The sequence below is a fragment of the Aquarana catesbeiana genome, linkage group LG02 (assembly GCF_042186555.1).
Source record: "Aquarana catesbeiana isolate 2022-GZ linkage group LG02, ASM4218655v1, whole genome shotgun sequence".
Taxonomy (NCBI): domain Eukaryota; kingdom Metazoa; phylum Chordata; class Amphibia; order Anura; family Ranidae; genus Aquarana; species Aquarana catesbeiana.
This window is the reverse complement of record NC_133325.1, coordinates 658,866,221-658,893,251: the sequence shown is the minus strand read 5'-3', so window position 1 is coordinate 658,893,251 and position 27,031 is coordinate 658,866,221. Positions and strand designations below refer to the sequence as shown.

The following is a 27,031-nucleotide window of genomic DNA, read 5'->3' as shown; positions in this document are numbered from 1 at the left end:
AGTGGGACTCCAGTTATTTGCGAGTGTCTTTAGGTGATAGATTAGTTCTCCTCTGGAGATGTTTCTACACAAAACTGTTTGTTTTCTTCACTACTTTGACATTTTTTTTCAAGATCCAAATGTTTATGACCTCAGAGCTCACTAGCAATTTCTGGATAGGTTGCCCTCAGTGTGCATCTTGAGAACAATACACAGAACCCACATCAGTGGTGCTGGCCTGTAAAGTGTGGTTCGGACACTGGATCCTGCATTCAGTGTTGACTATGGCACGTGGTGCAATAAGGGTAGTTGGCTGCAAGTCCAGGGCTGTGGTCCATTTCGATGGCACAAAGGACCTAAAGACCATTTCGCGGGTACAATGAGGGGAAAAAAGTATTTGATCCCCTGCTGATTTTGTACGTTTTCCCACTGACAAAGAAATGATCAGTCTATAATTTTAATGGTAGGTTGATTTTAACAGTGAGGGACAGAATAACAAAAATATCCACAAACGCATTTCAAAAAAGTCATAAATTGATTTGCATTTTAATGAGTGAAATAAGTATTTGATCCCCTATCAATCAGCAAGATTTCTGGCTCCCAGGTGTCTTCTATACAGGTAATGAATTGAGATGAGGTGCTCCTAATCTCAGCTTTGTTACCTGTATAAAAGACACCTGTCCACAGAAGCAATCAATTAGATTCCAATCTCTCCACCATGGCCAAGACCAAAGAGCTGTTCAAGGATGTCTGGGACAATATTGTAGACCTACACAAGGTTGGAATGGTCTACAAGACAATCACCAAGAAGCCTGGTGAGAGGGTGACAACAGTTGGTGCGATGAAAGAAGCACAAAATAACTGTCAATCTCTCCTGACATTTCAGGGCCTCAAGAAATGAGCTTGTAGACTCTATAACTTTTCACACAGACCAAATAATATAAACTTATTTGCGTTATTTTTACCAAAGATATGTAGCAGTATAAATTTTGGCCCAAATTTATTAACAAAAACAAAAATGACGACTTTGCAAAATTTTATCATAGAAGCTAAAAAAAGTTTTCTTTTTCCTCCAAAATGTCTGCTCTTTTATCGCTTATTTCGCAACAAATAAAAAAACAGTGGTGATTAAATACCACCAAAAGAAAGCTCTATTTGTGTGAAAAAAAATGATACAAATTTTGTTTGGGTACAGTGTTGACTAAGTAATTGGCATTCAAAGTGTGAGAGCACTGAAAGCTGAAAATTGGTCTGGGCAGGAAGTGCCCTGTATTGAAGTGGTAAACTCTACTGTGGTTTACTACTGCTTTAAGGATTCAGTTGACAGGCACTTTGATGCTTTTTTAAAGTCACCCTTTGCTCCCGCTGGTCCTGTCTTACAACTGGCCATTGTGGCTATATCTATTTGTCAGATTGTAGCTAATTTGACTGGACAAATGACTAGACAACATGATTCTATGTTGGAAGACTCTGTTCTAGAAAAATTCATGCTCATTCCTTGGGTGCTGATACTTTGTTTTTTGCCCTGGACAGTGTAATTTGCCAGGTCTCTGGGATGACACTGCTCTCTGTTCACATGCACATATTTCTCACCTCGTCTTTCAGGACAGCACCTGGAGAGAGAGCAGCTGGGTAGGTGGGGTTATAAGCGTGCACTGGAGGGTGTTTCCAGCAAAGCTTTTTGCCAGTGTCCAACCACCCCAGGATCGCGACATATAACCCATGGTATATGACTATAGATCCTGTGTCCTATACTGTATACCAAGATTAAGAATTTTATAGGTTGGTCAAAATTCCCATTGTTTTCTGGCAGGTTCTGTGCTTGTCTTCTGTTGGTTGACTGTTATCAGTCAAACCGTAACAGAAAGAGTTGGGCCCCTTTACAAATGATCTCTGCACCGCTGGGTTAGATCTTTCTAAAATGTCTGAAGCCTTATACTTCAGTTGTGATGGCTTGTATGTTTTTCTCTATCTGCTTCTGTCTAACCAGGCTCACTAAGCTTGACTCAGTCAACAAGCTCTCAAGGAACAGGTTAATCCCTTGCCTCTGGGAAATTCAGCTGCTCCCTCTTTCTGTCCTGTGCCATCACACTAATTAACGGACCTTCTCCTGCCCTCCTGGGTTTTCCCAAACCCAGAACCCCTTGCTGTGGCTCAGTGGTCTCCAAACAGTGGCCAAACTGTGAGCAGATGTTGCCCGTTTGCTTGCTTTTATCCAGTTCTTGGAGCACCATTTCATCCACTAATGCCAACAATGGGGCATAATGAAGGGGCACAGTTCCTCCCAATGACACCAATGATGGGGCACAATTCCTCACAATGACACCAACAATGGGGCCCAATGACACCAATGCTGGAACACAATTCCTCCCAATGCCACCAATGATGGGGCACAATTGCTCCCACCGACACCAAAGATGGGGCATTTTTTCCCCACTGACAGGACCTTTTCTACTTCCAAAGGCCAGTCTGGCTCCCCTAAAGTCTTAAGGACCGTAAACTGGCCCTTTGTTTAAAAAGCTTAGCTCCTGCACAACTTGATCTCTGGAGCTGTAGCCAATATTGGACACCATCCTCTGTAAGTAATTTGTTTCTTTTGGGATGTGTAGGTCTTCAGTGGTACCTTTTTATACTCCTCAGCCTCGTCCCTCTCCTTCAGAGGTACCCCCTGACCAGCCTTTGCTGTCTTCTGCCATAACATAATTTTGAATCCTCTGTGTTGCCTCTGCTACAACATTTGGTTGTTCTCATAGTGTGAACTCTTTGTGGTTGATTTACTAAAACAAGAGAGTGTAGCTTCTAACTTCAGTTACATATGCAGTTACATAGTTGGTAAGGGTGAATAACGGCACTGGTCCATCTACACAATTTAAGGTTAAACTACTTCTTGTTCCTGGACCGAGGAACTCTCCTCCTGCCTGACAGACCTTGATAATGAAAGGTCTTAGGCCGCATGGCTGTTGGGCTGCTCCCCAACTGAAAGCCTATATGGAGACTGAGAGACCCCTGGACTGCCTTCCGCCCTCCTTGTGGGGTCCATGGCCTATGGGTTGCTCTCCCTCCTTATATTGTGCCTGTCTTCCCGAAATATGGCCTTGCTGCCTCCTTGATTTTCTTATAGATCTCTTCCTATGATATGTTGTTACACAGGCCCAGGGATCTTTGGCCCTACTGTGCCTTACCACGGTCCCCAATAAATGGCTCCATACTCTGTGGCTGGAGTTTCCCTTGTCTCCACGTGAGACTGTATATTTAGCAAGCTCAGTGAGCTTATTTCTTTGCTGTTCTTGAGTTCCCCTTTTCTTCTCTACTTGCTCTTGCCCTCTCTTTCTACCTAAGGTTTCCTCCTCCTTTTCTTATGATGGCCCCTCCTGAGGGTCCTTTATGGGCTTTTTAGTCCACTATCCCTACTTCTTTACAGACCAGGTTCTCCCCTTCCTCGCATGTCCCTGAGGATCATTTCCTGGAATGTTAAGGGGCTCATCAGACAAGAAAAAAGGTCACTGTGCCTGACTGACCTGTGAAAACAGAAAGCACACATAGCTTTCCTGCAGGAAACACATTTTAGAGCTGACAAGATGCCAACATTACACAATAAATGCATCCCTATAGTTTATCACAGTTCTTCACAAGCGTTGAAATCTAAAGGTATGATTATCCTCTTGTCCAGTTCCCTTCCTTGGCAGTTTATAGCCTCTGATGCTGGTATGAAAGGCCGATTCCAGTTTGTAATGAGCCACATCTAGCAGCATACCTTCACTCTGGCAAATGTCTCTTTTCACATTGTTGCTCAGATTTCCTTAGATTCCCTATTAAAGTGGGAGTAAACGCCCTTTGTTGATTTTCACTGTACCTTTACTATAGGCTTTTCTATAGGTACAATAAATATCTCCTAAACGTGCATGGTTTAGGAGATATTTACTTTAGAAACAGCTGGTGACATCACCAGCACATGCGCTCCAAAGGAACGGCATGCCCTGTGGCGTAAACAGTAACTCCCACACACATGCGGGAGTGACGTCATTGCGGCTTGGCCATTCGTTCGTCTGAAGCCCGCGAACCCGGAAGGAAGACTGGGTAAAGATGGAAGCGATTACTGCGGTGACAGCACACTGATGGAGGGCTTCATTTTCAGGTAAGTTTGTCATAATGTGCTAGTATGCGGGGCCTGATTCATTTTTTTTTTTCTGTGGTTTACTACCGCTTTAACAGGATTGGAGGGGTTTACGGAGGGAACTCTGATATTAGGCAGCAACTTCAATCTCACTTTAGACCCATTTGGAGCAGGGTCATCTTTAATATTGATTGGACCCTGAGCAAACATTTTCGTGGGCCCCCAATGCTAGGTGATTCCTAAAGGCCAAGTCTAGAACGGTGGTAACAAGTAGCGGCCACAAGGCTCTCTTACTAGACCTAGCAACACACCAGTAGTGATCCCTCCGATCATGTGTCCACTCCCTCTGGGCTGCCCATGGCGACTCTGGTAGGCAGTATAGCACAAGGCCTTATCCTGGTAGCAGCTTCGCCTCTTCACACTCAGGTCATGCTCTTTACTCTCTGGTAGTCCCACACATGGCAGTGAGCTTTTGCTGGCAGTCTTTCTCTCTTGTCTCTCTCTCGGCGTCCCAAGCACAGTCCTCTCACACACACAGTGTCTGGATAGCCAACTTGAGGAGAAAACTTTGCCTGGGAAAATCTGGTTCTCTGCTCCTTACTGCTCCAAAGCTGGATCGGGCTGTAGTTCATCCGCCATTATTTTCAATGGGCTCTCTGTGGACTACTTGTGACATGATGCTCCTCTCCTCCCTGCTGATTGGTCCATTCCTATTGCTAGGAGGTGGGGGGAAGAGAGAGTGGGATGGGTGGCGAGCTGGGATTATTACAGACAGCCTGATGCCACATCAGTGTCCTGCTCTGGTCCTCTGTTTTATTATTCCCCCCTGCTGTTGACAGGAAAAAAAGGGGTGGTCGAGGTGTCAATACACACAGTTGGCTCTGTGTGTACATTCCGGCGGTGGGAAAAAATGGGCGGTAAGTGGGGATTACACAAAGCCCACTCCTGTGGGTTGCTGATAGGAGGGGGGGGGGGGTCAGCGGGAATTACACAGACAACCTGCAACTCACCTCTCCCCTGTCGCAACACAGCCCACTGCATGCACAGTAAACGAACGGAGAAGGCAGGCAGATAAGCTGGGGGGGGGATTGGAAGCCTAGCTATACCAGGAAGACTATTTGTGGGCTCTAGGGGCAGCTGCTTTGTGTCCTACAACAATGCCCTTTTGGCCCGTGTTAAAGACGGCCCTGATCTAAAGACACAACTGGTGGTGTTTCTCGGTTGTCTGGAGCAGCTAGGAAAACTCTGGCTCCGCTCTAAGAAAACTTTCTATGTACACCAACTTCTAGACATCTGGCACATACTCCATCCTAAATATAGGGGCTACTCTTTTCATTCCACAGTCCATGGTTTCTTACTCTAGAATCAACTTTTTTTTTTTTTTTTTTGTAAAGCTTGCCTCCGTACCAATGGTGATTAACACGATGATCGGTCACATTGCTCTTTCGGATTATGCCCCAATGAGCATTGATCTACAGCCATCTTTGCTACCCACAAAGTCTACTAGTTGGTGATTCAATGAGTCTTTTACGAATTCCAGAAATCCACGAAGACCCGACAAAGGAACAGGGCACTTTTTTCGATTTTAAACAAAAATTCAGTGGAAATCCCCTTACACTTTTGGCCTCTCACAAAGGCTACATTTATGGTATACTATTAAAACATGAACACAGGCTCAAGCAGTCAAGGGAGCAAGAGACCAAGGAACTCGTCTTGAAACTTCAAACATTGGAGATTTGTCATAAAAACACCGGAGCATCTCCCCAACTTGACGTTGAAACTGCTGCACTTCGGCAATGCTTACACAACTTTTCTCTCCTTAAAACAAAAGTTTGCTTACACGTAACAGGCGTTTCTTTTACAAGTATGGAAACAAGTGTGGCAGAGCTCTAACGCCCTACGTACATTTTATTCTAGCAATCAACTCTTCTACGGGCGCCAAATTGCATACCACAAGGCAATCGCCAAAACTTTCTGGTCTTATTATACTGACCTATACAACCTGAATTCTAGAGCTCCCCACTCCCCATCAGACTGTAACCTAGACGATATAAACTCCTACTTGTCAACAGCAGCCCTACCCACTCTTGCTATGGAAGAACAGGAAACCCATCACTCAGGAGGAAGTGCTGACAGCCGTTTTATCTACTCCAAGTGGCATAGCCCCAATTTTTTCCTCCCGCAGCTCCCTCCCCTTTTTCCTGGAGGTGTTCAATGCAATGCTATATGAAAGGCCATGTGATGCCTCCAGACAAGACTAGGGCTCAGATTTTAGAGATACTAAAACCAGATAAGTACCCTTTTACAGTGCACTAGTTACAAGCCAATCTTTCTACTAAACCGCGATTTGAAAATATTCTCAAAAAGTTTAGCCGCTTGCCAACCGGCCGCCACAGTTATACTGCAGCAGGATGGCTCGGCTGCATGAATTGCTGTAGGTGTACGTTGGGCTCGTACACAGCGTTCTGTGGGCATTGGCCAGCGGGGGAGTCAATCAGCGAGTCGTCGCAGAGACAGAACAGGGATCTGCCTGCGTAAACAAGGCATATCTCTGTTCTGACAGGGGATCACACAGAGATCATGTCTTTCTGCTATGCAGTAAGATGGATCTGTGTGTTGTCTCAAGCAGCCCATCCCCCATACAGTTAGTAAACACACACAGGGAACACGTTAACCCTTTGATCACCCTTGATGTTAACCCCTTCCCTGCCATTGTCATTAGTACAATGTCAGTGCATATTTTTAGTACTGATCATTGTAATGTCACAGGTTCCCAAAAAAGTGTCAAATGTCAGTTAGGTGTCTGATCTGTCTGCTGCAATGTCACAGTCCCGCTAAAAATCGCTGATCACCGCAATTTCTAGTAATAAAATCAGATTTCATAAATCTATCCCCTATTTTGTAGACGCTATAACTTTTGCGCCAATCAATCAATATACGCTTATTGGGTTTTGTTTTTTTGTTTTTTACTAAGAATATGTAGCAGAATACATATGGGCTTAATTTTTTTTTATTGGGTATGTTTTATAGTAGAAAAAAAACAATGTGTTTTTTCAAAATTGTCAGTCTTTTTTTTGTGTATAGCGCAAAAAATAAACAGCAGAGGTGATCAAATACCAATAAAAGAAAGCTCTATTTGTGGGGAAAAAAGGACATCAATTTTATTTTGGTATAGCGTCGCACGACCGCGCAATTGTCAGCTAAAGTAATGCAGTGCCGTATGGAAAAAATGGCCTGGTCATTAAGGGGATAAATCCTTCCGGGGCTGAAGTGGTTAGCCAATTGGCTCAGCCTGATCTTGAAACAAATTATCTTTCCAGACCTGGTAGGATTTATCCCGACCAGGAAAGTACAGGCAAATGCTATCCACTCAATAAATCTCATTTCTAGAGTCAGACATGCCCTCCCCCCCCCTTTTCTGCTGTCTACAGACACTGAAAAGCATTTAAGCATTTGATAGAATTGATTGAACATTTATGCTTAATGTGCTCCAATGGATTGGGATTCCAGACCCCATGCGTCTGTGGATTGGGGCGTTCTATTTCACTCCCTCAGCTATGGTCCGCATCAATGGGGTTGACTCGGCCCCCTTTTGATATACATAATGGGACCCGACAGGGCTGCCCTTTTTCACCCTTCATTTTCATTCTCACCCTGGAGCCCTTTTTGCAGTATATTTGTAAAAACCCAGATATTACAGGCATCATGTCCTAGGACTACCACCACAAAGTTGCTGACTAGACAGATGACCTGCTTTTCTACATTAGGAATCCCGTCTTCTCTTTACCCTCCCTCCTCCAGGAATTGCGAAAATTTAAATCTTTATTCAATTTTAAAGTTCACCTTCAGAAATCTGAGGCCTTAAACATATCCGCTCTGGAATCTGTGCTGCGAACTTTGTGCCCTAACTTTCCCTTCAAATGGTTTCTCATTCCCTCCGGTACCTTTGCACATACAGTGCATCCAGGAAGTATTCACAGCGCTTCATTTTTTCCACATTTTATGTTACAGCCCCTTTCCAAAATGCATTCCATTAATTTTCCTCAAAATTCTACAAACAATACCCCAAAATGACAGTGGGAAAGAAGTTTGTTTGAAATCTTTGCAAATTTATTAAAAATAAAAATCACATGTACATAGGTATTCACAGACTTTGCCATGACACTCAAAATTGAGCTTAGGTGCATCCTGTTTCCACTGATCATCCTTGAGATGTTTCTACAACTTGATTGGAGTCCACCTGTGGTAAATTCAGTTGATTGGGCATGATTTGGAAAGGCAGACACCTGTCTATATAAGGTTCCACAGTTAACCGTGCATGTCAGAGCACAAACCAAGACATGAAGTTCAAGGAATTGTCTGTAGACAGGATTGTATCAAGGCACATATCTGGGGAAGGGTATAGAAACATTTCTGCAACGTTGAAGGTCCCAATAAGCACAGTGGCCTCCATCATCCATAAATAGAAGAAGTTTGGAACCACCTAGACTTCTAGAGCAGGCCACCCGGCCAAACTGAGCGATCGGGGGAGTAGGGCCTTAGGTAGGTGGCCAAGAACCCGATGGTCACTCTGATAGAGCTCCAGCATTTCTCTGGAGAGAGGATAACTTTCCAGAAGAACAACCATATCTGCAGCACTCTACCAATCAGGCCTGTATGGTAGAGTGGCCAGACGGAAGCCACTCTTCATTTAAGGCACATGACACTCTGCCTGGAGTTTGCCAAAAGGCGCCTGAAGGACTCTTAGACCATGAGAAACAAAATTCTCTGGTCTGATGAAATAAAGATTAAACTCTTTGGCCTGAATGGCAAGCGTCACGTCTGGAGGAAACCAAGCACCGCCCATCACCTGTCCAATACCATCCCTACAGTGAAGCATATTGGTGGCAGCATCATGCTGTGGGGATGTTTTTCAGCGGCAGGAACTGGGAGACTAGTCAGGATCGAGGGAAAGATGAATGCAGCAATGTACAGAGACATCCTTGATGAAAACCTGCTCCAGAGCGCTCTGGACCTCAGACTGGGGCGAAGGTTCATCTTTCAACAGCACAACGACCCTAAGTACATAGCCAAGATGGCGAAGGAGTGGCTACGGGAAACTCTGTAAATGTCATTGAGTGGCTCAGTTACAACTGTCTCACTAATTACGTTCTCTCCTGGCCCTGCGACAATTTGCACAGGAGCTTACTCCCTTAGAGAAAATTTGCCTTAAGGGGTCCTCACTTTACACATGGTCTTTCTCATACCAAACTTTGATGGTTGCCCACTCACAGGCAGACCCTGGATTCATTCTTAAATGGGGAAATGATCTAGGTATGACTTTCAGAAGAGCAAAGAGAGTAATCTAGCCTTTGCTCACAAGGCCTGGATCAGCAGTAAATACCAAGCGATATCTTGCAAGATTGTCAACAGATGGTACAGAATGCCATCTGTGTTAGCCAAGCTTTCCACAACAGAGTGCTTTGTGCTGGCGGTGCTCCACGCACATAGGAATCCTTTTACATTAATGCTGGACCCTATAACCCTTCTGGCGACCAGTCTTGGAGATCATGTATCAAACTACAGGCTTTGCCTTTCTTGACAATCCAGCAGCAGTACTCCTCCATTTCACCACAATGTCTTGTAAGTAGTATAAGAAATCCATTCCGATTCCGTTATTGAATGTGACAAAAGCATGTATCCCCAGCTCTTGGAGTTTATCCCCCCCCCCCAACTCTGAGACAATAATTTACCAGGGTGAACAATATTTTTCTGAGATGAAAACTAATCGTTTACCAGGGTGAACAATATTCAAGAGATAGAAAAACTAACAGCGGCCTTCGCAGGCAAGCTTTCAGACCTTAACAAAAAATGGTACTATTGGAGCAAATTCAAATATTCCTCTAGATACCAGTGACTGCTTTGAAAAGCTAGGCCTCCTACCTGCAGTTGAAGGCCTCTCTTTATCCCGTATCTGATCAGAAATGGACTGCTTGAGGAAGCTATGATTAGCCCTTTACCCTAAATTGTATGGGAACAAACACCAGGCCACCACCCTTCTCTTTATCCCCTTTTTCCCATCCTAACAATTCATCCGATTCCCTCCTTTTCTACATATTCTGCCCAACACTATTATTTGTTGTGAGACACCATATAATTGTTGGATGTGACCCTTTTTAAAATAAAGAATGCTGTCCTCCCACTCCCTGGTCACACGGCCCTTGGTGTCCTCTTCTCTTCTACTGCTCTCTTATCACACAGTGCCTGGCACGCTCTCATCCTGCTCCTGTTCACCGACCACACAGCCCTTGTCATCCCCTCAGCTTGCTCTTGCTCACTGATCACGCTGCCGTTGGCGTCCTCCGCACTTGATCCTGCTCACTCATTGCATAGTCCTTTGTGTCCTTAGTATGCACAGTGCCCCAGTCACAATACCTCGGTACTCCCAGTAACTCAGTGTCTCAGTTGCAAAAATTTCTCACTGCTAGAGTCCCACCCCACTGTCACTCTGCTTCAGCATTTCCCATTCTCCCCACTCAGCAGAGCTCTGCCTGTTTTTCCAGTGTCTCCTGCTGTCTGACTGCAGTGAGTGATGAGTCCACAGCATGGTTTCCCTCAGACCCCATGTCATCAGATAGGGAGTTTCCCATCTCTCCTCCTGTATTGGAGCAGCGAGTGTTTGGTGGCCTCCTACTCAAAGGTACCTCTCTTTATTTTCCATCTTCCCTTGGTCCACCTTAGCCTCTCACTCTGCCATTATGGGTTTAGGTCTTGGCCATACCTGTTCACCTGCCCCTTAGGATTTTCATAACAGGTGGTTTGTACGCCAGTGTACACTATCTAGTTACTGCTATGCTTTCACCATCAAGGGCGAGTAGGAGTCCTTTCTGCATCAAGAGAGGTAGCCTGGTTCTGCAGGTCTCGGTTATACCCACGCTTAAACCCTTTAAAGACCATATCCCAGAATTCAATTCTTCCCAACTGGTGGTTTTTAGACATGGAAAAGAGGGTCATTTACTAAGGGCCATCTCAAACCCCAGTGCTGCAGGTGAAGGACATTAGAGGAGGGCCTTGTGTCTCCCTGGGCTATTTCCAGGCAGAACAAACTGCTCTCCTGGTGCAGGTATCCTCCATCAGGAAAAGGAAATGCTTAAGGACTCCGTGGGACCTGTCCACCTGGCAGTAAGCCTCTTTTCTTTGGCTGATCTGCAGATCTGTGAAGAAGGACCTACTGGCACTGTTCCCTGTTCTGGATTCCCTCAGGTGAATAGTTGTCATCTCCATATGTCTCCTCTTTCTTGTTCTGTGGCTGCTGCTGCTTTGTGGGATATGTGGAGTCTGGAGCATTCATAGTCCTGTGTCTATTGAAGTCAAAGTTAGGCAGGGTTACATTTCAGCAGAATTCTTCTTGGGGATTCCCCAAAGTTGTTCTTGTGTAGTGGTGAGTGTGTCCAGCTTTATCCTGGGCTACAACAGGGGTGTGCCCGTCTCATCAATTTATGGTTATGGTCTAACCTTTATTGCTGCCTATCCTTGTGGTGTTCTACGCACCTTGCCCATTCAGATATGCTGACTTTGTGGAATCAAATGCTGGCTTCTCAGCTGAACTTAGGGGCCATTTTTACACTGTTCTCAGGCTGTAGTTTTCTTCAGGGTTATCCTTGGTGAGTCTTGCAGCAGCAAGATAATTGTCTCTTACAATCTCTTGAGTTATGAAGTTCTCATTTCTTTTCTCTTGGTGGTTAGGTGAGAAGAGGCTTCGGCCTTCCTACTGGTTGATTTGTCCTTTAAAATATATATTTTTTTTTTCCCCACGGGTTCCTTGTCTGGTACCGGTGTCTCCTAGGAAATTTCTCATTTTCTTGGTAACCATGTTGGTTGTTTTATTTACCTCAGTATTTACAAAAGTTCACCAATTTTCCACAGTATGGTGGGTTCAGATTGTCCAGCATCTCGCTTGGTCTTGGTTCGGTGCTCCCTTCCATGTTGTGTCATTGCTTTCTGGTTGGTGATCAATTTCTTTCTTGGTTCTGGGGATCAGATTGATTCTGTGTCCTGATCATGTTGGCAAGTACCTATATCAGGCAGGGGGTTAAGCTTCATCAGGTGTAAGATTTGGGTGCTAGTCTCTCAGGCAACTTTTAGGTTGTAGGCAGCTCCCAGTTCTGTGTAAATGGTTCCTTTAATGGCTTTTGCTGTGTTGCCCACCCCTCATTTTCACTGCTTTTGGATGTTCCAACAGTATATGACTTTGTGTCCCTCTATGAATGAGAAAGAAAATGGGATTTTTGTACTCTGTAAAATCCTTTTCTTGCAGTTCAGTGAGAGACACAGGTTCCACGCCTTTGTGTTTATGATCTTGTTCTTGGTACTGCTTGCTGCGAACAGAGGCATGCTGGATAGAGGAGGGATTCCTACTGTAGGAGGCAGTATAACTCCGGACAGTATATGAATTCCTGCGTCCGTCAATTTTACAGTGTGTACAACAATCCTTTTTTGTTGTCAGAGGTCAGAAATTCAATTAAATTCAATTCCTGCCCCTAATTGGACACAATCTAGAGTTTTGTATGAATTTACATTCCCATTCCAGCCTCTATGTTCCTCATCAGTGCCATCATCTTGAACACATTTATGCTGTTGTCTCGGCTGCAAAAAAAAGCCACTACAGGTACATTTGAATGTTGCGAATTTTGAAGGTTCATTAGTTGGTAAAGGGTTTAGTCTGTCTCCCCAAAATAAAATCCTGCAAGACATTTGGCATATGATGCCAGGTATACCAAATTTGAGGATCTGCAGCTAACCTTCTCTACTCTTGCTGTGATCCAGGAACTAGTACCTAGTACTGTAGATATGTATGCAGGTATATGCTCCGTTTAGCATTAAGTAGTACTGGGCTGTTTAGCAAACTTCTCACGATAAGCTGTCTTCAATTGGGTGGTTGCAAATATGCTAGGTAGTTCTAGGTACATCTTTCAGAATTGTTTACCTTTGTGAAGAAGAGGCTGGATTTGTTTTGTGATCTTTCTTAGAGCTTTCAGTAGCGGATTATAGGTGATTACCAATGGGACCCGATTATCCTTTTCAGTCAGTTTATAATAGTTGGTTCTGTGGATGTTAATTGGTACCTGATTAATTTTCACTGGATTATAGTCCTGTTTTATGAAATCTCTCCTGATGTGTTTCTGTAATGCAGTTCCATTTGTAGTACCTGAACAGATCCAATTCTATCCTATGGCCTCACTATGGATGACATTTTTTTTTTTTTTTTTTTTGTGCATGGGAAGTCATATCTGAGGTATGTGGGACGGCCTTTAGGTTTTCTGTAGAAGGATGTTTGCAAGATTGTTCCTTTTTAATATGTATAGTAGCATCTAGGAAGATTATTTCTGCTTGAGAGCGGTTTCATTTAAGTCTTATTGTGGGTTAGAAGTTGTAGTTATTGTGCAATTGGTTAAGATCTTTCTCACTAGCAATACAGATAAGTAAAATGTCGTTAATGTAGTGGAAATAGGCCACAGGTTTTGTGGGGTATGTTAATGAGTACTCTTCTATTTTGGCCATAAAAAAAGATTTGTGTACTTGGGGTCAAATTGTTATCCCATTGCCAACCCCATATACTGTAGGTAGGTGTTTCAAAATGTAGGTAATTAATACTTATATGTTATGGTTGGTGTAACATGGTTGGTTGGTATGGTTTCCTGTTTTAGAACAATAAGAGAAAAAAAGTAGATTTTGCAGTCCTTATGTTAAAGTTTTTACCTTTTTGGTGTAGATTTGTGTACAATCCACACACTGCATTATTCAATGACCAACATAGAACAATAGTCTACGACTACTACTACTATATCTAGTTGCAAAGCTTGCTAAATACACCGGTTTCCCCCCTATGTTTTAGTCCGGTATTTGTTCCATGTGAAACCTCTTCTAAAATGGCACAAACATAAGCCCCAGTGCTAGTCATTAACATTATGGACCGTTAAAGTGTCTGTAAAACAACAAGCTTCTCTTATTTGCTCACTTTTAATGTTAAATATTGCATTAAAAGTGGTTTGTTGGATCTGTTCAATAAGTGCAGAAAATAACTGTTTATCCTGCCAAAAATCCAAATTTTTCTTTAGTTTTTCCTGTAGCAAGCTGAGCACACAGTCCCTATGCTGCCCTGAGACTTAATAGCCCTGCCAAGGTTACCTCTGTGGTCTTTAGAACACCTTGTTGAATGAAGACGAGAGAGAGAGATATTCTGTAGTTCTAATACACTTCCAGTCCCAGTGTGACTACTCTGCTCCTCCATGGATACTATGCTATAGGAGATTGATGTCATTCTAGGACAGAAAGTGTGTTGCTAGAAGGAGCACCAGGTGAGAAAAGGGGGAAAAAGCATGGGGGAAAAAAAGGAATTTCAAGGATTGGTAATCTCCAATATATTACATTTTTTTGTTCTTGGGTTTAGATAATTTTTAAGTATTTCTTTTTTTTTTTTTTTTTTTTTTTAATTTGGAGATTAAAAAACTTTTTTACAATTTGCTGTAATGACATATTCATAGCTGTTGCTCCTCTCTCATGTTATACTTTCTCTCCTTCAGTTGTTACAGGGAATACATGGATCAACAGAGAGCACTCTGTCTTCGTATGTTTGCTCCAAAGTCATCCAAAACTGCATAATGTTATAATGCCGAAAGTTCTCATCAAGTAAGATAAAGCAGTACAGTCACTTGCTTCTCTGCGCCTTGCTTCTTTGGAGTTCACCTGTCAAGTTACAAAGACTTGACAACTTGAAGGGGCCAGTATATGTTCATTGTTTTTTCTTAAGCCAACACAGTGTTCTTGTTACCTTGCATTAATACCTACATTTCAAGGTATATATTATAATGTGTATTGTGTCATAACAATAAGAGCAGAGAGTGCATGTTACGGCCCTATGTTAAGTTTTCCACTACTGTTGGTGTAGTTTTGTGTACATTTTAGTATTTTTTTATTTCCAATCTTTTCTAAAGTAGAAATAGGTGACATAACATGCTTTATGTCTTGAAAGATGGTTATGTTCACATTTTTTGTTTTCTTGTTATCCACATCCTATAAAAATTCCAAGATTTCACCACATATGCCTTTTACTTGAGAGCTTTACCCAATAAGTACATGTTAGAGCAATTGTTTTTCTTCTTGTTCCTTCATTGAGTTCACTGATCAATAACACTAAATGTAACTCCATTTTTGGATGTCTTTAAAGTCTTTAGAAATATACCATCTATTGGTATGCATGTCCCATAATTGATGACTTCCTAAATTTTTCCCAGTGACACATAATAGACTTATTCAAAGAGCAGTTCACAGAGCATCCTTTATGTGAAACAGTCTTTAGGTGAAGTTGCACACAGCAGTCAATTTTTAGTGTACTGTTGTCAGGCTAGTAAAAGATAAATTCTGATTAGCTAATTTGGTCGACTTGACTTTACATATTGCTCTCGGGCATACAGAACAGGCATGTTTGTTTGGGCCACTTTAAACTGTTTTTTGTTTAGCAGTTCTATTTCTCCTTGACATTCTTGTCTAAAAAAGAAGAAACTGTAAGCCATTTTGGTAATTTCAACTGTTCTGTTTAAAATTTATTTTTGCAAAGAATAATAAACTTTGCATCTATTAGGCATTTATGAATATATTGTGTGCTTAGTGAGTCTTTTTGTTTCAGGTTGTGATGCTTAATATCTCCTACAGACTATGGTAAACACAAATAAAGAAATTCCCAATTGCTTCGACTTGGAGTGCATAGTACCTTCAGACCCGTTCACATGTGTGCACTTGTTTTTGCATGTTTGTTGGCATGTTCATTTGAACGTGCCCTTTCATTTGATATTGGCCCTCAATGCGTGCCCATATAACAAAAAACACGCCTGCCTTTTTCGGCACTCCACAAATAAGTGCTCCTTATAACGTGTTTCAGTACACTATTTGTCATTCAGTTGGGTTTGTTTTATCTGTGTATGCGCACTGAGATGCTATTGAAAATGAATGTCAACGGGCATACCCCATGCTTTGTACCACACCTTAACATAATAGCTTTCTAGGCATGGTAAACATTCCTACCTACACTTTGTTTTTTTCACTTGCATTAGATCTACATTGATCTTCTAGGTTCAGAGTGTCATTTGTTGCCCTATACGAAGTGTACTGTGGGACCTAACCATTCTGTGAAGGAACTACATTTCCCACAATCCCTTAGTCACTCAGTTTAGCACTGGTGTAGGTGAGAGTTGCAGAGTTATTAGATCTCACACAAGCAGGCCGAGCATTCAGACACACAAAGTTAATTTTTGCAGCTGTTGCTGTTGGCACTCCCACATTTCCCGCAACACAGAGGGGATGAGGCATGCGTTGGATGCTGCGACAACCAGAATAGGAAGTTGTCCTGTCCCTTTGGTACATAGGACCAAGGTAGCAGAAGCAATACATGGACAAAGCAAGAATGGTCAGCCATGAGATTACAAACTGCAGCCACAGCATCTAAGCCCATTATTACAAGGTAAGGCAAACACAAGGAATAGAACTACATTAATACCTAGTTAAAACAATGAAAACATTTCGAAGTGTGCAATTCCTTTAAATTCCAATTTACTATCTTAATCTTACAGCACACAGGCAACTTATTCATACTCCATGGGTTATAGGTGGGTACCTTCAGGTGATTAGACACTGGCAAGCATTTGAGGACACTGTCCTTTAATGCCTATGCAAAAGCAATGTATCTGGATCTGTGCAACCTCCGTAAAACCTTGGGAGCCTTACCCATATTCCATGCTGTGAGGATGACCTGTAGTGTTGCTTAATGTACTTGATCTTGCATGGGTGTTCACCTTAATGCTAGGTGCAATGCACTGAGTCAGCCGCACGTACTGTACAAGTCCCTAAAGGCCCCTTCTGTGGTATACCCACTGTGACGGGCAAAGCCTGCGTTGTGGACAAGTATGACAGGGTGACCCTGTAACTCTGACCGTTAGGCCTTGTTTAGCAAATGGAAGCCAAAACAGCAGGTGAACAGTTGTTCTCCTGAAGGCCCACTCAACTTGAGATACGTCCCTTGCACCAGAGCATGACCAGACTTCGCATCCGATGTTGGCTTTACGTCAGGCATGCAAGTGGCTTATTTGAGTAAAACAATTCGCTGCATCTGTCACAATATATTGTACAGATTTCAGCGCCTTAATACTCTGCATCTATATCGGGGATCTGTGTCCAGGGCTCAAGAATGTCCCGCTCCCATTTCTCAACTGAAATCAGACCCCAATATGCCAGTCTTAGAGGACGCAGACCTAGAAGGGGATGAAGAGGATATTGAGGCAGTATTAGAGGAAGCTGCAAAGAATTTCTTTCCCGCACATTATCATTATATTGAAGAGGGAGCTACCGTATTTTTCGCTCCATAAGACACACCTAGGTTTTAGAGGAGGGAAGCAAGAAAAAAAATATTCTGAACCAAATGGTATACTAAAATATTTACCAGTGCCCATGAAATGCAGCCTAACCTGCGACAAAGAAATGCAGCCTGACCTGCGACAAAGAAATGCAGCCTGACCTGCGACAAAGAAATGCAGCCTGACCTGCGACAAAGAAATGCAGCCTGACCTGCGACAAAGAAATGCAGCCTGACCTGCGACAAAGAAATGCAGCCTGACCTGCGACAAAGAAATGCAGCCTGACCTGCGACAAAGAAATGCAGCCTGACCTGCGACAAAGAAATGCAGCCTGACCTGCGACAAAGAAATGCAGCCTGACCTGCTGCCGTAGAAATGCAGCCCGGCTGTTGCCGTAGAAATGCAGTCCGGCTGTTGCCGTAGAAATGCAGCCCGGCTGTTGCCGTAGAAATGCAGCCCGACTGTTGCCATAGAAATGCAGCCCGACTGTTGCCATAGAAATGCAGCCCGACTGTTGCCATAGAAATGCAGCCCGACTGTTGCCATTGCTCGGGCTGCTCTCTTTTCTCTCAGCAGGTGTCAGCCTTGGCATTGTACAACCTGACACTCCTACTGAGACCTGTAAAACATTCCCTGTTCATGAACAGGTAGAATTTGCAGTCTATGATAATTGGGTCACAATCTTTGCTGAACTCTATCTAGTGGAAAAAGAGTTTGCAAAGAAGTAGGCTATTCCTGTGGTTGACCCTGCAGTTTCTCTTCTAACCAAACATGTCACTGTTCTTATTGAAGATGTTCTTTCAGAGGTCCTGCAGATAGACCGTTTGAGACACTTCTCAAGCACTCTTTAACCTGGCAGGCCCAGCCCTGCAACCAGCTCTGGCTGCTATTTCTGTGAGGCAATCTGCAGGTAACTGGAAAAGAACAATGCTCAACCAACACGAGGCAAGGAAAATGTCTGTATGGTAAGGCATTTGACCAATTCATAAGAGGTCAAAGTTGGAAAAGTTTTACTTCCACAGTGAGGGGTTTCAAACCATCCTCCTCAGGTGCCCTTGGCTCTTCTAAATGCAGAGCTCCTGTAGGCTCTAACTAGGCTTTCACTTCAAAACCTAAGGCTTATTTCACATGGACTTCAGCAGTGTAAACAGCAAGCTTTGCAGAGCTCCCAGCAAACTTTGTTGAAGCTTTTAAAGTACCATTCAGCTCCAGTTTGTAGAAATGTTGAACACAGATCCTAATGGGATTGCTCATTGTCACTTTAAACAAGCTTCTAGCAGGCATCAGCACTACTTGAACCTTATTGAAAGTCTGCTGAGGTATGGTATCAGCTTTTTTATAGTGACAATTAGCACTTCCATTAAGAGCTGTGTATAACATTTGCAAAAGTATGCTGAACGTTTCAGAAAGGCTTGCTGTTCACATTGTTCTTATACAAGCTGAAACCCATGTGAGTACAGCCCTTCTGTTTGGCACAAGACTTTCTGCTTCACAATGAAAGGGCGCTCTCCTAAAGGGGGGGGGGGGTGCTGAACATCTGTTTGCCTCTGAGTCACAGGTGTCCTAGACCTGTGGGTTCAATCAGTGGTTTCCAAGTGGTGCAAAATAAGATCAAAACCCTACAATCTTGTCCAATTTGATACATCCTAGTTATTCCTCACCTCATCTGGACTGGAAAACCTCCTACGCGACAACTCTCTTCATAAAGCACTATCTACCTGTCAAACCATGAAATCAGACCGAGACAGAAGTACAGTTAAATCACACTTGTTTAATGATAAAAGTAAATAGAACAAACATAGTCAGAACATAGTCAGAGTTCATGAACTGGAACGGATAGTCAGACAAGCCAAACGTCAGGGAGCCAGAGATGAGCGTAGTAAAACAGCAAGCAGAATCTGGAGCCAGAAGGGATGTCAGCCAAGCAAGTCGTTAAACAGGAATGCAGGAGAGCGTCTCTGTGATGTTGACTAAAGTGAAGGCAGAGCTCCTCTGGGCTGGGCGGCTTAAGTAGACAGGACTAACGAGCGGGATATCAACAGCTAAGTAACTGTGGAGAGATAGGAGCTTGCAATTAGCTGACAGCTGAGCGGCCAGCTCAGAGAAGGAAGCTGGAGGAGCACCAGGCTTGAGGGGAAAACGTCTATGGAAATCACAAAGGAGGACAGGGACAAGTACGTCTGAGGATGAGACCCAAGAGCGTTCCTCTGGACCGTACCCCTTCCAATGTACCAGGTACTGTATGTGCCCACAGAACTTACGGGAGTCAACAATGGACTGTACTTCATACTCCTCATGGTTCTCAACCTGTACAGGGTGAGGATGTGGCACCGAGGTGGTAAAGCGGTTGCAGACCAAAGGTTTTAATAAGGAGAGATGAAATGCATTTGAAATACACATGTTAGAAGGAAGGTCTAATGCGTAAGTCACTGGGTTAATCCTGCGAAGAATACGGAAAGGCCCAATAAACCGAGGTGCGAACTTCAGTGAGGGAACAAGAAGTCGGAGGTTGCGAGATGACAGCCAGACTCTGTTCCCAACCTGGTAGGCGTCTGCGGTCAGCATGGAGTCTGTACCTATCATTAGCATGTCGCAAAGCCTCCTGGACTTGTCCCCAAGTGAAACGAAGACCACAGAGATGCTCCTCTAAAGCAGGAATACTCTGCGGAACAAATGAGTCAGGCAAAATGGAAGGTTGGAAACCATAGTTTGCAATTAACGGGGACAATCGGGAAGCAGAATTCAAGGCACTATTGTGAGCAAACTGCCCACGGTAAGAGGTCTGACCAGTTGTTATGGTCAGAAATATAGCAATGTAGGAATTCCTCCAAGGAATGATTGACTCATTCTGCGGCCCTATTAGACTGCGGGTGATACGCAGAGGAAAAAGCAAGCTGTATTCCCAACTGTGCACAAAAGGCTCGCCAGAACCGGGACACAAACTGACTATCCCTGTTCGAGACAATCACCTTGGGTAGCCCATGTAAGCGAAAGATCTCCCGAGCAAAAATGTAAGCCAGTTCCTTAGAAGTGGGCAACTTCTTATGTGGAATACAATGAGACATTTTTGAGAACCGGTCAACCACCATAAGGATAATTGTGTTGCCCTGGGAGTTTGGTAACTCCACAATGAAATCCATAGACAGGTGGGTCCATGGCCTCTCTCCAATGGGTATGGGTTGTAGGAGGCCCGCTGGTAGATGTCGTGGAGTCTTACTCTGAGCACACACAAAACAGGCAGCTATGAAGGCAGTTACATCAGCACGTAGACTAGGCCACCAGAATTTTTGGGAAATGGCCCAAAAGAATTGATTCTTCCCAGGGTGGCCAGCAGCCTTGGGAGAATGGTAAGTCTGGAACATGGCAGTCTGGAGACTCTCTGGGATGAAGCAGAGGTCACAAGGTTTCTCAGGAGGAGCATGGACCTGAGCAGCAAGAATTTTGTCACCCAAAAGAGAAGTGAGACTGGTGCGAACCGTAGCCAGAATACGATCAGGAGGAGTCACCGGAACCGACTCCAACTTGGAAGTGAAGGAAAATTGACATGACAAGGCGTCTGCCCTTACATTCTTAGTACCAGTTAAGAATGAGACAATGTAATTGAAACTTGACAAGAAAAGGGCCCATCGCACCCTTCTGGGAGAGAGGCATTTAGCCCCAGACAAGAATGTGAGATTCTTATGATCAGTAAGAATGACAACAGGCATAGTGGTACCTTCGAGGAGATGTTTCCATTCTTTCAGGGCTAAAATGATCGCCAACAGCTCTCTGTCACCAATCTCGTAATTGCACTCTGCAGGTGACAATTTCTTGGAAAAGTAGCCACAAGGATGGAAAGCGCTCTGAGGCAGGACGTTGAGACAGAAGGGCGCCAACTCCAGTCTCAAAAGCATCAACCTCTAGGATAAAAGTTAACGAAGGATCAGGATGTGCCAACACAGGAGCAGAAACGAAGGCAGCCTTGAGACTCTCAAAGGCCTTAACAGATCCCGGAGACCAACTCTATGGGTTACCTTCCTTTCTGGTCATATCAGTCAGGGGCTTGACCAGAGATGAGAAGTTACGAATAAACTTCCGATACTAGTTGGAAAAGCCCAGGAAACTCTGCAGAGGATGTAAACCCACGGGTCGGGGCCACTGTAGGACTGCTGAAAGTTTCTCTGCGTCCATCAAAAAACCAGCAGTGGAAATGACATAACAGGAATTTAACCTGTTCACGATGGAACTCTCACTTCTCCAATTTACAATAGAGATTGTTCTCTCTTAGTTTTTGAAGCACATGACAGACATCTGTGTGGTGGCTCTCCAGGGACTTGGAAAATATGAGGATATCATCGAGATAAACCACCACACATAACTGCAACAAATCTTGGAGGACATCGTTAATGAATTCCTGGAAAACTGCAGCGGCATTACAAAGTCCAAAAGGCATTAACGAGGTACTCATAATGGCCTGTTCTGGTATTAAACGCAGTTTTCCACTCGTCGCCCTCCTTAATCTTCATGAGATTGTATGCCTCTCTCAAATCAAGCTTCGTGAAAACCATTGCTCCCTTGAGGCAGTCAAATAACTCCGTAATCAATGGAATCGGATAGGCATTCTTAATCGTGAAACGATTGCGATCCCTATAATCAATACAGGGTCTCAGTTCACCACTCCTCTTCTTCACAAAGAAGAAACCAGCACCATCAGGGGACGAGGATTTTCAGATGAAACCTCGAGAAAGTGCATCTGCAACATACTCCTCCATGGCCTTTATCCTCCAAGACTGACAAAGGGTAAACCCGGCCACAAGGGGGTATGGCACCAAGTTGAAGGTCAATTGCGCAATCATACAGCTGGTGCGGAGGCAAACTGCCGGCTTGACCTTTGTCAAAGGCATCGCTAAAATCACGGTACTCCTCCAGCAGGGAAGAGAGCGAAGAGGTGCACAGGACCTTTGCTACATTCTGGAAGCATGTCTTACTGCATTGTGGCAACCAGGAGAGAACCTCAGCACAGAACCAATCAAAAGAGGGGTTGTGCCTCTGTAACAAAGGATAACCAATAACCAGCGGAAACTTAGGTGGGGAAATAACTTGGAATTGGATTATCTCATGGTGAAGAGCCCCTATGGTCATGGACAATAGAACCGTCTCATGAGTCACATGGGCAGGCTGTAGGGGTCTCCCATCAAGAGCCTCAATGGCAAGTGGAGTGTCCTGCAGCTGCAGCGGAATAAAGTGCTTTGATACAAAGGCAACATCAATGAACAGGCCTGCAGCCCCAGAGTCGATTAGAGCCTGTATCTCGACGGATGACTCAGCCCAAGAAAGGGTGACTGAAACCAGAGGCTTATCCTTCTGGATATCTGGGGACGAAACGCCACCTAAGGTCTGTCCGTGACAGGACCTCAGGGTTCGGGTGCTCCCTGGACGGGTAGGACAAGACTTCAAAAAGTGACCTGCCTGGCCACAATAAAGGCACAATCTCTCCCTCCTCCTAAAGGTTCTCTCATCCGCAGAGAGACGCGTGAAGTCCAAGTGCATGGGTTCATCTTCACTGACCGACTCTGTACCAGAAGGCATGGGAGGTGAGGGAGGCAAAGGTGGGACTGCAAAGCTCGGAGACAAATATACAGGAGGCTTCTGCAAGCGCTCCTTAAGAGAGTCTTTCTCTGAGTCTGGAGTCAATGAGGATGGCAAACGTGATCAACTTCTCCAGCTCAGTGGGTATATCTCGGGCTGCTATCTCATCCTTGATGGTATCCGAGAGACCATGAGAAAAATCAGCCACGACTGCCTCATTGTTCCAAGCAACCTCATCTGCCAGAGTGCGCAATTCAGTGGCGTAATCGGCAACAGTTCTCGTACTCTGATGGACATATGAGGCACTTGGCAGCAGAAGCGGAGCGTGCGGGAACGTCAAATTCCCTTTTAAACAAAGCCACAAACTCAGGGTAGCACAAGACAACAGGTTTTTGCATCCCCCCATAGAGTGTTTGCCCAGGCCAAGGCTCTCTCAGAAAGCAGATATCATGAAACCTACTTTGCTTCTGTCCGTGGGAAATGCCTGGGGCAGCATCTCAAAGTATATCTCAACCTGGTTAAGATACCATCTGCATTGGACTGGATCCACCCCCAAATCGCAGGGGAAGCGGAGCTGAACCAGACATACCTCTTATAGAGGTAATACTCGAGGCAGGTGCCTGCACAGACTGGAGCAGCAGCAGGGACGGCCTGCAACACAGGTTATACCGGAGCAGCCACAGTGGGAGATTTCAGGTGAGCTGTGCGACTCAGGAGCGTTTGTAACGCCATGGCAACCTGATTCTTGCGGTGATCCTGCTCATCCAATTTGGAAAAAATATTACCAACAAGTGGATTGACTGCATCTTCTGAATTCATGGCCTTCGCCTACTGTCAGAAACCATTAATCAGACCGAGACAGAAGTACAGTTAAATCACACTTGTTTAATAATAAAATTAAATAGAACAAACATAGTCAAAACATAGCCAAAGTTCAGTAACCGGAACGGATAGTCAGACAAGCCAGACAGTCAGGAAGCCAGGGAACAGTGCAGTGGAACAGCAAGCAGGATCTGGACCCAGAAGGTATGTAAGCCAAGCAAGTCTTTAACAGGAACGCAGGAGCTAGTCTCTGTGATGTTGACCAAGGCGAAGGCAGAGATCATCTGGGCTGGGCGGCTTAAGTAGGCAGGCAGGACTGACGAGCAGGATATCATCAACAGTTGAGTCACACGTGGAGAGATACGAGCTGGCAATTAGCCGACAGCTGAGTGGCCAGCTCAGAGAAGGAAGGGCTGAGCCCAGCCCTGACACTTGCCCCCACAATCTGGCGAGGAAAAGCATGCTGTACGTGATCTTTCTGTTGTGAAGATTGAGTTTGACATGGTTGAAGGATCGTCTGAGTTGGGTGTCCACCGAATAATCCAGGAATATCATGTTTTGCTGATTCATAACACAAAACATCTCACAGGACTACAGTGGATATAAAAAGTCTACACACCCCTGTTAAAATGTCAGGTTTCTATGATGTAAAAAAAAAAAATGAGACCAAGATTAATAATTTCAGAAAATTTTCCACCTTTTTAATGTGACCTATAAACTGTACAACTCAATTAAAAAACAAACTGAAATACAATAAAAAACTAAAATAATGTTGCTTAAGTGTGCACACCCTCTTATAACTGAGGATGTAGCTGTGTTCAGAATTAAGCAATCGCATTCAAACCCATGTTAAATAGGAGTCAGTACACACCTGCCATCATTTAAAGTGCCTCTGTTTAACCCCAAATAAAGTTCAGCTGTTCTAGTAGGTCTTTCCTGACATTTTCTTAGTCGCATCCTACAGGAAAAGCCATGGTCCGCAGAGAGCCTCCAGAGCATCAGAGGGATCTCATTGTTAAAAGGTATCAGTCAAGAGAAGGGTACAGAAGAATTTCCAAGGCATTCGATATACCATGGAACACCGTGAAGACAGTGCTCATCAAGTGGAGAAAATATGGCACAACAGTGACATTACCAAGAACTGTATGTCCCTCCAAAATTGATGAAAAGAGAAGAAAACTGGTCAGGGAGGCTGCCAAGAGGCCTACGGCAACATTAAAAGAAGCTGCTGGAATATCTGGCAAGTACTGGTTGTGTGGTACATGTGACAACAATCTCTGTATTCTTCATATGTCTGGGCTTTGGGGTAGAGTGGCAAGACGGAAGGCTTTTCTTATGAAGAAAAACATCCAAACCTGGTTAAATTTTGCAAAAACACATCTGTAGTCTCCCAAAAGCATGTGGTAAAATGTGTTCTGGTCTGATGAAACCAAGGTTTAACTTTTTGGCCATAATTCGAAAATTTATGTTTGCGCCACATACTAGATCATTATGAAATACTTTCCTTAGAACGAAGCGCTGGCATCGACTCCCAGTCACCGCTGAGGGAGCTGACATGTTCCCTCTGCGTTTCTTCCGGGTTCGCGGCTCCGGGGGGTGTGAGTGGCCGGAGCCGCACTGACGTCACTCCCACATGTGCGCGGTAGTCCTCTTGCCGGCAAGGAGCTCTGATTTTCCGGCAGCATCCGCCGGACTTTCAGAGTGCATGTGCCGCTGACGTCAGCGGCTGCATGCAAGGTGAATATCTCCTAACCTGTATAGGTTGATCAGATATTAATTTTACCTACAGGTAAGACTTATTATAGGCTTACCTGTAGGTAAAAATGTGAAAGCGGGGTATAAAACCGCTTTAAGATATGGAATTTACATGTAAATCCATTTTTTTTTTTTTTTTTTTATAAAGTAGGAAACGGTTGTTACATTGCTCTTTGTGACCCCATTTGGGAAATTTCTCCTTTAGGCAGACTGTAAACTGAAGAGAGATCTCTTCAGTGTGGACACAAACAGCAAAAAAAAAAAACTTTTTCTAGTTGAGTGGGTAAGGCTTAGATTCTTTGTCAGGATTTTATTGCTCCTTCTGTCCTCAAAGATGGAACATAGCATTTCAAATGTCCTGCATAACAATATATTTAAAACCAATCAGAGGCTCTAACAATTTCAAAATTAGGCTTGAGTTGGTTTTTAAGGGCTCATTTAGATTTTGACTCCATTTATCTGTCATGGACTCATTTTGTAATATAATGTAGTGGAGGGACCCCGATCGAGAACAGGAGCACCGTAAATGTAAGGCCCGTAAACCAGGGTAACCTAGGTCCGGTTGATGCAGGTATCCGGGGAGCTGAGCCACTTCTCCCACACTTTTTCATATTTGGTAGGGCATCCTCTATGGGAGTAAATTATTTTCTTATATGGCAAAGAATTATTTATTTCTAGCGCCTGACTCGGTTAAATTGATGATAGGCAACTCCTATCCTCATATTGATTAGTGGTTCCAAATTAATAATATCTACTGCAGTAGGGAACAGACACAAAAGATACGCTCAGCATCTTTCCAAATTACTGTTCTGCTTTATTATGACGCAATTGAAGGTTTTTATGCACATGATTACGTAGGTATCACATTAATATTACAATTGTAGGTTTATGGTAACAAGGGGCGTTACATAGGCAGGCTAATTCTAATCAGGACTCGAAAGAATGTAAACATTTACTGAAAACATTATTAGTGCTGTGTGCACAGTGAGGGCAGTGTGCAATACATACAAAATACAATACAATTATATACAGAACTTACAAATTTCCATTACAGTCTCCCCTCTTTTGATCAATATTTTGATCACTAACCATACCTGCTATCACCTTTAACCTGGAACCTCCACACGCTTAGGTGGAGGTAGTCCTGGCCAAAGAGGCAAAAAAAAAACTCCCATTGTGGAGAAAATAGCTGAGCAACTTTTTCATTACAAAATGACTTTTCATTGTGAAAAACAAATGATTGATAAGACATATTTACAGAGTACTGGCTGTACACTCCTGTGGCCAGAATGGCCTTCTAGCTGAATTGTGGACATGCTGACTTATCAGCACATGTAAACACAGACAATTCTACATATAATGGAAGACATACAAAAGACAAATATGACTTCAACATGGCTGAACTACT

At 43.8% G+C, this 27,031-nt stretch overlaps 1 protein-coding gene across 1 annotated transcript in view; it reads left to right on the top strand.

Moving 5' to 3' along the window:
- Positions 1-15,707, top strand: part of FKBP6 (FKBP prolyl isomerase family member 6 (inactive)) — a 321,178-nt gene extending 305,471 nt beyond the window's left edge. The window contains exon 8 of the mRNA XM_073616586.1: positions 14,656-15,707. Coding sequence (XP_073472687.1) covers positions 14,656-14,734 — 79 coding nt within the window. The 3' untranslated portion in view covers positions 14,735-15,707. The remainder of the gene's footprint in view (positions 1-14,655) is intronic.
- The last annotated feature ends 11,324 nt before the right edge of the window (positions 15,708-27,031 follow it).